At 47.1% G+C, this 11,520-nt stretch overlaps 1 protein-coding gene across 1 annotated transcript in view; it reads left to right on the forward strand.

The window, feature by feature from the left end:
* The window catches only part of rxfp1 (relaxin family peptide receptor 1), a 117,236-nt gene extending 108,693 nt beyond the window's left edge, over nucleotides 1–8,543 (forward strand). The window contains exons 18-19 of the mRNA XM_063188496.1: nucleotides 3,229–3,447; nucleotides 7,749–8,543. Of these exons, the coding sequence (XP_063044566.1) occupies nucleotides 3,229–3,447; nucleotides 7,749–8,161 (632 nt within the window). The 3' untranslated portion in view covers nucleotides 8,162–8,543. The remainder of the gene's footprint in view (nucleotides 1–3,228; nucleotides 3,448–7,748) is intronic.
* The last annotated feature ends 2,977 nt before the right edge of the window (nucleotides 8,544–11,520 follow it).

An 11,520-nucleotide genomic window follows, 5' to 3' on the forward strand; every position in this document is an offset into this window, starting at 1 on the left:
TGTATACTGATAATAATCCTCTAACATATGTACTTACCACTGCTAAACTGAATGCAACACTGCTGAGATGGGTGGCCGAGTTAGCAGACTTCAGATTTACGATCAAGTACAGACCAGGGAAGTCGAACTCTGATGCAGACGGGCTATCCAGAATGTCTCTAGAAAATTACATGCTTACCTGTTCCCAGCAGATCCAGCCTGAAATCTTGTCCAGTTTCTCCAAAGGTCTGTTCATCCAGCAGGAAGAGAGAGAGCCGCTCCTGTGTCCACTGGCCATCACCACAGCAATCACGGCGGCAAGCAGTGAAGGGCAGAATGACACCGTCACGCACATCTCCCCAGACGACCTGAGGGCCGCACAGGAGGAGGATCCCCTACTACAGCAGGTGAAGCGGTGTGTCATCCAGCAGCAGTGGCCCAGGATCAGAGACGCACACAGTGAGTTGTCAGTGTTTGCTAGAGAGAAAGCTAAACTGTTGTGTGATGCTGACGGTGTACTCCGGCGCCAAACATCTACACGAACACAACTAGTGATGCCACCAAAGTTTCGGCCCCTGATCCTGAACCAGTTACATGAAGAGATGGGTCACTTAGGTGTTGAACGGACACTCAATCTAGTCCGTGAGCGCTTCTTCTGGCCACACATGCAGAGAGATGTAGAGCACCACATTAACAATGTGTGCAGTTGTGTGAAGCGTAAGAGACCCCAGAGAGCAGTAAGAGCGCCACTCACTAGTATCAAGACAACATACCCCTTTGAGCTGGTCTCAGTTGACTTCCTCCATCTAGAGAAGTGCAAAGGAGGATACGATTACATCCTAGTGGTCATGGACCATTTTACACGCTTTGCCCAGGCGTATGCATGCAAAAACAACAGTGCTCGAACAGCAGCTGAGAAAATCTTTGGAGACTTTGTCTTGAAATTCGGCTTCCCCGCTAAATTGCACCATGACCAAGGGAGAGAGTGGGAAAACAAACTGTTTGCTGAACTCCAAAAGTACAGTGGCATCCAAGGCTCACGCACAACCCCCTACCACCCCCAGGGGAACGGTCAGGTAGAACGCTTTAATCGCACCCTGCTGGCCATGCTGCGTAACCTGGATAATGAAGCCAAAGCCGACTGGAAAAGTTCCCTTGACAAAGTTGTTCACGCATACAATGTCACCCGAAATGAGTCCACTGGATATGCCCCATACTTTCTGCTCTTTGGCCGTAACCCCAGATTGCCCATAGACAGCATGTTCGGCATCCCACACAGTGCTGGTAGTGTGTCTCATGAGGAGTATGCAAGGAAATGGAAGCTCAGGATGGAAGAGGCATACCAGTTGGCCAACAAGGCAGCCCAGGCTAGTGGGAGAAGAGGAAAAGAACTCTATGACAGAAAGATTCAGGGAGCAGAGCTACATCCTGGGAATAGAGTCCTGATCCGAAATCTCACAGAAAGGGGTGGGCCTGGTAAGCTGAGATCGTTCTGGGAAGAGAAAGTCCATGTGGTGGTGAAGAGAAAACATCCGGAAAGTCCTGTGTATGAAGTGAAACCAGAAGATGGCCAGGGTCGCACTCGAGTGCTTCATCGGAACCTGCTGCTTCCCTGTGACTTCTTGCCGGTCGACACACAGAGACCTGAGAAGAAAAGAGTTGAGAAAGGACACACTGACAAGAAAAGAACCAAGACCACACGCCACACAGAACCAGAGCCTTCATCTGACCAGGAAGAGGATGACTGGAGAGGCATCGCTGGCTGGACTGAGGAGGAGCCCACAGAGCGACAGAGCGACCTGAGAGCCGAGGCCATGGAGTTCCACCCACATCAGCCGGTAGCAGAACCAGCACCTGGGGAAGGAGATGGCATCGCAGAGCCAGTGAGTGAGGAGGAACAAGTGGTGCAGCCAGGCGAAGTAGAGACAGTGATGGCCGATCCAGAGGGAGAGGTAGAGGTGTCGTCACCAGCCTTCCAGCCGGCCGATCCTGAGGGAGAGGGAGAGGTGTCGCCACCATCCTCACCGCCTGCAAGACCATATCCTTCCAGAATTAGATATGCACCTAGAACACTTACATATGGCACTCTAGGCCGGCCTACACTTAGTTCAAGTCAGTTTAAGATACATAGAGTTACTTACCTTTGAGTTAAGTTTATGCACTCTTATTTTAGGATGAGTGTAGTTATTAGTCGAGATGTGTGTGTGTGTGTGTGTGTGTATGACAGTGTGAGTGTAATGTATGATGAATGGTTGCAGAAGAGATGAGACAGTTCACTTAGAATCACACTAGCTTTATAGAAGAAGAATTAGTCCTGGTAGGAGGAAAGTAACAAATAAGTATTCTTACTGACACTGTGAAAAAAACTCTTACGTAAGCAAGCAGCAAGTGATAAGATGTGTAGTATTAGGAATGTGTGAAGTGTTAGATTCCATGATCAGATTCGCTCCAGGTCAAAGGTCATCCCTTTCCCAGCTGAGACAGACTACCCGTGGACACTGCGGAGAAATGGATGGCGGTCGTAGTGCACAATGACCTCCTCTATTTAACACATGATCTTGAATTTGAGATAACTGTTATGTGATGTCTGTTATTAGATATGTGTCTTAACTTGGGACTCTTAACCTGAAAGCAATCAAACTGTTGAAAACAGTATGAACTGAAGCGGGAAATGTCGGGACGCCATTTAATTTAGCAGGGGAGAGTGTAGTGGACCCCCCATTTTTGTCTTTTTGTTATTCCATTATTATTCCCTGATTCGCATTCTGTCTTTTTATTGTTCTGTCAGAAGTTGTTTTGCTTTAATCGTGCTGTTGCACGTTTTCTCCACTAGATGGCATCATAGGATCAGCCTATGAGTTGAGTAGCCAGTGACTAGGTCACGCGAGAAGAACGTAACTGAGAAGTGACAGTTGTTGTTGTGATCTTGAAGGCAGCGGTTACGCTGAAGCTGTATGTTTTGTCCTGAGGAAGAAATGTAAATAAACCCCAAAGAACCATCGAAAACTCAACACACACTTGAGGACATTCTTTCATTCAAGTGTGCAACATTAACATGAATGGAAGGGCCCCACAAAGATATTAAGGTTGGGCTGTGTGTGTGTGTGTGTGTGTGTGTGTGTGTGTGTGTGTGTGTGTGTGTGTGTGTGTGTGTGTGTGTGTGTGTGTGTGTGTGTGTGTGTGTGTGTGCGTTTGTATGTATAGTGTCTTTCTGTATCTTCACGATCATGTTTATTCTCCTCTGTGCAGGCCTGAACCTGGCGGCCTTCCTCGTCATCGTGCTGTCCTATGGCAGCATGTTCTACAACATCCAGCGCACCGGCACACAGACCACCAAGTACAGCAACCACATCAAGAAGGAGCTAACCATCGCCAAGCGCTTCTTCTCCATCGTCATCACAGACTCCCTCTGCTGGATCCCCATCTTCATCCTCAAGATCCTCTCCCTCATGCAGGTCGAGATACCAGGTGAGATGTGTTGGCCTAGCCTGGTTTTACCAGACCACATTAATTACTTCGTAATTCATTTTTGGTCTGGATCCTCCATGACCTGGATCACTTGGGTGAGACGAGTGAGCTCAGTTCTGGTTTGAATTGAGCTCTGACCAATTGCTGACTGTTGACGTTCATGACGTATATTATTGTGCTCCCAAGTGTGTTTGCTTATTGGCCGGAAACACCGACCATTTGGTAGATGACTGAAATTCCTCCCCAGAGAAGTGTAATCAGACCATTTGTGAATTACGAAGTAATTCAAAATGAATGGTCTGGCTTTTTATGCTCATGTTGGCCAGATGGGCTTTTCTCAACAGCATCATTGTTACCGTCATTGTTAAGGGCCATATTCTGCTGTCAACATGTAACGGCTGGTTCCGTGCACATTTTCTTCATACGCCAACCATCTTTACGTGTGTGTCTCAACGAATTTGGTGGTTTCCATGTTTTCTACTCTGCAAGTCAATGTGATGAAAGTTATGGTTATGGTTAGGGGTGTGTTTGAGCTGTTTCCCTTGCTTTTTTAGATGTTAATTTTTTAATATTGCATCTACTAGTGTTGCAATTATATCCATCACAGTACTTCTGCTTGTATATATCTCTGTATCATATGAGCAAGTGTAAAGCAGACAGGTAAAAAAAGTTTCATGACGGTTGAGATACCAGGTGAGACAGATCCTCTCGCTAATGCCAGTTAGAGAAACAGGTGAGAGAGATGACAGATCCTGGCTCTGACACGGTATTCATATGAGAGAGACCCTCTCCTCTCCCTTGTGCAGTTGGAGATACAGCATTCTGGATTATAGGGATCAAGTAGGGATATTGCTGGAGTGCCCTTGTGCAAGGCACCTAACCCATATTGCTGTGGGGACTGTAACCTGCAACATCGGTACTAAAGGCTGTAAGAACTATAAGCCGATTTGGTAAACGTGTCAGCTAAGTGTAATGTAATGTTTAAAAAAACAGTAATTTGATCTCAGGTGAGCTGCTCACACAGCACAGCGTATGGATTGAGTGCATATGTCCAGTAAGCATTTGTAAAGCAGGCAGCCGAGGATGGGCTGCAAACTCAATTACCATAATGTGTCCTCTCTCTTTCCCTGTCACTCACTCACTCTGTCACTCACTCACTTCAATTCAAGTTTGCTTTAATGGCATGCCTGTTTGTGTAGTATCAGTATTGCCAAGGTTTACAGAGAATAATAACATAACAATATTCAGGACATTTACTGTAAGGCATGTTTCACCTACAGGTATATGTAGGGCAATTTGTCATTGTCATGATGGAGGCTGAAATTTGGTATTTTGTTTGATAATGTCCTGAACTATTCCTGCCTTATTCTTTCATATCACTCACTCACTAACACACACACGCTGTTCTCCGTCATTCCGCACACGTCTCAACTCTTTTCTGGTCTGTCAAGCACACACACCCTGTCACTATTCTAAGGGACACTGTGCATCATCTCTCTCTCTCTCTCTCTCTCTCTCTCTCTCTCTCTCTCTCTCTCTCTCTCTCTCTCTCTCTCTCTCTCTCTCTCTCTCTCTGCATCTCTCTCTGACTCTCACTCACAAACATACACACATACGCGTGCACACACACACACACACACGCACACGCACACACACACACACACACACACACACACACACACACACACACACACACACACACACAGACAGAGTTTCACTGTTCTCTGTCATTTCACACACGTTTCAACTCCTTTCTGGTCTACCTCCACTGGACCAGAAAGGCTTTACACACACACACACACACACACACACACACACACACACACACACACACACACACACACACACACACCTGCCGGGGGACGCCAAATACCAGTGTGGTGATTAATCCTCTCTCAGCCTCAGACTGACGTAGGTTGTCCAGTCCAGCACTAGCACCCAGAGATGTTGAGCTGCGGCTCACTCCCATGCTACAGTTCTCCTGTTCTGGACCCCGTTTCGCAAAACTGTTGCAGGTGTGCAAAATGAAACAAACACGATTAGATGTGACCAATTATCCACTTAATAGGCAATTTAACTTGCTTTTTTCCTCTATCTATTTTGCACTCTATTTGTTTTCTTGTCTTTTTTGCATCTTGCATCATCTCTTTCCTTCTTTTCATAAAGTTGTCTCCTATGTTCCCCTTGTGAAATACAGTTACTCCACCCCTCTCGTACTGTTCACTTTCCCTCCCCTGTCCTCTTTCACCCGTGGCCATTTCCCTTTCAATTTCTTGCCCTCCAAAGTCCTTACGCCTGAAAAATAAATGCGAGCAGACAAAGCATAGCATGCAATTATTTTCATTTGGAAGATGGTGACATATATCAGAACGGCAGAAAGACTGGTGGGAAAATTGAGCACTCGTGAATTTTTAACAAGAAAGAAGATAATTGCTGAACAGTGGCCAGTGGCATGGTTTCAGATGATGCTAGATTCTTTTCAGATAGTGAAGGAAACTTATAATAACGAAGATATTTAAATGTAAGAGGGTCAAAGACGTTTTATATGGCATTGTCATTCAGTGTAACGGATACCTTCTGCTGACTGTAACGGTAAAAAAACATGATTTTTAAATGGTTTCAAGTGAATGCATGACAGCCGAGGCTTTCATGAATTCACTGGGAAAAAAATAAAATAAAAGAGTCATGTTTTTTTACCGTTACACTCAGCAGAAGGTATCCGTTACACTGAATGACAATGCCATTTTAAACGTCTTTGACCCAACAGCACCAGGGCGTACGGTGGCAACGCGTAGTAATGAACCCATCCATATGCAAGTCTCATTACTCTTGGGGGCCCAGGTACGAATCCAGCCTGGGTCATCAACCCTACCCCACCTTTGTGTCCTAATTACTACACTCTATGGTCGTCACTGTCCTATGTAATAAAGGCACAAAAGGCCCATTTAAAGTAAACATGAAAAGTACTATTGATTGGCATTATGCTGCCATGCAAAAAATAAAACACCCAAATAATCCTCGCAAGGGTTATTTGCACTGAGGTACATCATTAGTGAGTGCTCCCGGTGGCAGAGGAGGTTGAAAGCCAATTAATCCACTCACATGTATTTTTGATGTGATCGCTTTTCCTCCTTCCTCATATACTGTACTATATGTTCTCTCATATTTTCTGGGGCCAGGTATTGCAATGACGCAGTCTGTTTGTCTGTCTGTCCGCCTGCCGTGTTTGCATATGTGGGGTGTCAGCAGGGGCAGCTAAATACACACTGAGTCATACACTCATACACACATTCTTGGGCACACCCACAACCCTTGTGATGGTCACTCCATCACGCACACACACACACACACACACACACACACACACACACACACACACACACACACACACACACACACACACACACACACACACACACACACACACACACTTCACTGTTCATACTTGATACTAACCCTGACCACCAGGTACAGTACAAGACCATATCTCCCCCATCTGTCTACCATCCTCTTTGTCTTCTCCTTTTTTTTTGCCTTTTTTCAAACTATCTCCTCTCCTCATCATCACCTGCCCCCTCATCTCTTCTTTCCCTCTTCTCTCAGTGCCCTGACACTGTACACTCTGACCACAATTTAATCCTTTACATTATGATATATCGCTCCTCTCCTCTTCGTTCTCACCACTCCGCTTCTTTTCTCCTCCCAACCTTTCCTCTCCTCTCCTCCTACCCTCGTCCTCTCTGCCGTATCCCCTCTTTATATCCTCTCCTCTCCGCTCTGATCTTCATGCTGTCCATCAAATGCTTTGAAGCCCACCCTCTACACGCTGACCACAATTTAAACTCTTTTCATGTTATTATGCTCCTCTTAATCCTCTCCTGCTGTCCTGTACGGTTCTCTCCTCCTCTCCCCTTCCCTCCTCTCTATTCCTGTTCTGTCCTGTCCCTTCATATTCTCTCCTGTCCTCCGCTATCTTCTAACCTCTCTCCTCTCCTCTCCTCGCCTCTCCTCTCCTGTCCTGTCCTGTCCTCTCATCTCCTCTCCTCTCCTCTCCTCTCCTCTCCTCTCCCCTACTCTCCTCTCCTCTCCTCACCTCTCCTCTTCCCTGCTCTCCTATCCTCTCTCCTCTCCTCTCCTCTCCTCTCCTCTCCTCTCCTCTCCTCTCCTCTCTTCTCCTCTCCTCTCTTCTCTTCTCTTCTCTTCTCTTCTCTTCTCTTCTCTTCTCCTCTCCTCTCCTCTCCTCTCCTCTCCTCTCTTCTCTTCTCTTCTCTTCTCCTCTCCTCTCCTCTCCGCCTGCTCAGGCTCCATCAGTTCGTGGGTGGTCATCTTCATCCTGCCGATCAACAGTGCCCTGAACCCCATCCTGTACACGCTGACCACGCGGCCCTTCAAGGAGACGCTGCTGCAGGTGTGGGCCAACTACCGCCAGCGCCGCCCGCTGCTGGCCCCGCGCCCGCATCACCAGCGCTCCTTCACCTGGCTGGAGATCGTGCCCCTGCAGGAGGGCAACCACGCTCCCGCCACCAACACCCCCAACGCCAACAACACCAGCACCACCACCACCACAGTCATGCTCACCTCGCCCTCCCCTCCGTCCAAGCCTGACTTCCTGTCCCACCACCCCCTCCACTCTTCCTGCAGCGTGGCCCCTGCCCCCAATCCCACCACGCCGCAGAACGCGGGTCACCATGTCATGCGAGCCAATGAGACATGAGGATCGCCCACCTCCCTCCCACACACACACCACCTCCAGCCAATGAGATGTGAGACTGCTAGTACGTACAGTATCTCTCCAGGCCACCCACCACAAATACCAATGAGACTTTATGTACTATTAAAACTCCTCAGCGCGCCCCATACAGCAAGGGCCCATCAGACATTAGAGGCCACATTGCCATCTTCTGCCCCCTGGTGGTCAATGGCACATAAGGGCATCAGGGCCTTGTCACAGCTGTCCTACCTAAGTCATGCCATTATAAGTGTGACAACAGTGCCCCTAGTGGCCAGTCCAGTTGCGTACATGTTTGCACAGTTTACAGAGTACCTTCATTTGCCATAATGTATATGTGTGTGTGCGTGTATGTGTGCATATTGATGTTCATGATGCTTATTGATGTTTACATTCACAAACAGGGTATTGATAAACATTTAACATTTAATGGCTTGTGCTGTGTAGTGTAGCTCCGCATTTGATTTGATTTGATGGCTTGACAGCAGCCTCGAGCTCTGTTCCTCGCATACTGCTGACACGCTGTTTGTTTCCTCTCAAATGGACTACAGGGAGTCGAGTAAGGATCTTGGAAAAATGAAAGCTGTGAAATGAAGCATCGATGTTGGGTTACTATACATGCAGCCTTACATTGGTCGATCCTTGCCGGTTTCCAAGTGGACTGAAAAAACGTGCAGGCTTAATCAAGGGCCGCTGCCAGGATGGCTCTCATGATGTCTGTCTCTGGAGGACTCCCTCTTGTGTTTGTGGAGGCCGTAGTGCGTTACTGTTATTGACCGTGCTGTCCTGTGTGCCTCTCAGTGTGTGTATGTGTATGTGTGTGTGTGTGTGTGTGTGTGTGTGTGTGTGTGTGTGTGTGTGTGTGTGTGTGTGTAACACCAATGATGAAGTCTCTATTGTGTGTGTGTGTGTGTGTGTGTGTGTGTGTGTGTGTGTGTGTGTGTGTGTGTGTGTGTGTGTGCGACTGCGTGCCGGCCGTGCGTGCGTGCACGTGCATGTGTGACTCCCTCTGTGAGGCTGATGTCCTTTGGTGATGTTTACGGCTCGGATCAAAGAGAAAAACAGAGACGCTGATTGCCTGATTTCTTTTGAGTGCTCAATTTGTTGAACCTGGGAAAAGAAAACAGCATTGACAGAGTCACACAAAACAAAAGGCCTGACCTGACTTTCATCTCATGAAGATTGTCTGATTGCCTTTTTTGGAGAGCTCAATCTGCAGAATTTGTGGTTGGAAAACGACTGGCCTAGATGGATTGGCACTGGCACGGCACCGTTCAGGTATAACAGTAGGACCAGTATGGCACTGGACTGGGCTGGTGTAGCACTTATCTGGACTTGTACTGCTTTGTACTGGACTAGTATGGCACTGGATTCAACTATTTTGGACGGGACTGAACTGTTCCAGACTGGTTTCGGGCTGGTCTAGCATGTCATTGGACCGCACCATTCTGGGCTGCTATGGCATTGCATTGGACTGCTATAGCCCAGGATTTTACTTTTACAGTTTTGGGCTGGTATAGTATGCCATTGGACCGAACATTTCTGAGCTGCTATGGCACTTGGTATGGACTAATACATGTAGCACTGGACTGTTCTGGGCTGTGTTTCCCAAAAACCCTCAAGTTGTACTTAAATATGAGGTGCCCCCTAGGCAATATACCACATCACTAAGTAAGTGCTGAAGGGGAGGGGAGGCGGCACTTCCACTTCACTAGGCTATAGAGGCTATTACTATGTCTCAAATGACGCACTTTTGTCAGTGCACTGACAGTCAGTGCACAGTGCACACAGTGCACTGAGGTCTTTAGTGCATAGTGTCATGGAAAAATGTGAGCACTATGCACTGTGCCCTCGCTGGAAGTGACGGCTGAGCATGGCATTAGCTCGCCAAAATATGAGTTGGCTACTATTTACAATGCACAGCGTCTGGTGCTTGTATTTCCATGTCCTTCACCCTAAAGGACAACAATTACACGTACAATACTTTGGTTGGCATGAAAGGGTTGGTGTCCCATCAACATTACTTACAGAATTAGGAGACTGTTGACCAAACTCTTCTACTGAACTGAATGCCACATTTCCTCTGTGTCATTGTCAACATGGCCGCCGTTTAGTACATGCAGTGTCCATCATTCAAGCACTGCATTTTTCCGCCATTGTTAGGGGATCATCCTGGCACTTTCAGTGCACTGGCTCAACTGAAATTTTCAGCGTGAGCGCCCTAGGCACTGAAAAACAGTGCCCGAAGTGCACAAGTGCGACATTTGAGACACAGCCTATATATCAAATGGCGTATGTGTAAACTTTAAGGGATAATGTGAAACTTATTTCTGATATATTGCCTAGGGAGCACTTCAAACTTAAGTACTATTTAAACGTTTTTAGGAAACGCAGTGGACTGCTATGGCCCTGAAAATGGGCTGTATTGGCGGTAATGTCACCCAGAGTGGCTGGGCATGTGCTTATTGGCAAGCTGTTCACTCTGAAGAACTAAGGAACCGAATCACTGTGATGGATGTAATTTATCATCAGACATGTACTGCTTGTATGTGTGTGTGTGTGTGTGTGTGTGTGTGTGTGTGTGCGCGTGTGTGCGCGCGTGTGCGATTTTGCTCACTGCTTGTGTAGCGTTACATGTTTGATGTTGTGAGCTGGCTTATTGTGATTCATACTTGAAAACAGCTGGGACTGGAGCCAGATGGCACAGATTTTAAGCACACACACACACATACAAACACACCACACCACACTACGGATAAACTAACTACTGTTCCCCAAACTTGTCCTTTCATGACAGTTGTATTATCTGTCATTCTATGCTTTATTTATTGATAAAACTATTAGTGAATCCATTAGAGTGTGTCTGCTATGTGTACCTGTCTGCCTGTCTGTCTGTCTGCATTTAGGTACCTGCCTGTCTCTTCCCTGCTGTAAATGTGTGTTGTCTTTTTTCTCAGAAACAGCTCTCCCTTTATGACTGTCACCACCTCTCTCTCTCTCTCTCTCTCTGATACACATACATACACACTGTCACAGGCGCGGAGTGGCCATCGGGAGATCGGGACTTGTCCCGGTGGGCCGCGGTCGTGAAATGTAATATCGCGACCGTTTTCTGTCTTTAGACCACAGACATCATATATGAAGACTAGATGCGTCGTCCGCGTTCCCGTCATGCAAGCCGAACGTCCGCGCATGGCGGCCATGTTAGAGCAGCCTGCTGGCTCAACCAGTTGCAGTGAGTTTTTGGTGTTGTATACTCTTCAGATGGCCATAATTCCCTCAAATTTATTTCGATTTTCGAAAGGGTTGGTTTTTTACACAGTATAAAAAATTCCAAACGAAAG

This window comes from Engraulis encrasicolus, chromosome 22 (genome assembly GCF_034702125.1).
Source record: "Engraulis encrasicolus isolate BLACKSEA-1 chromosome 22, IST_EnEncr_1.0, whole genome shotgun sequence".
Lineage (NCBI taxonomy): Eukaryota > Metazoa > Chordata > Actinopteri > Clupeiformes > Engraulidae > Engraulis > Engraulis encrasicolus.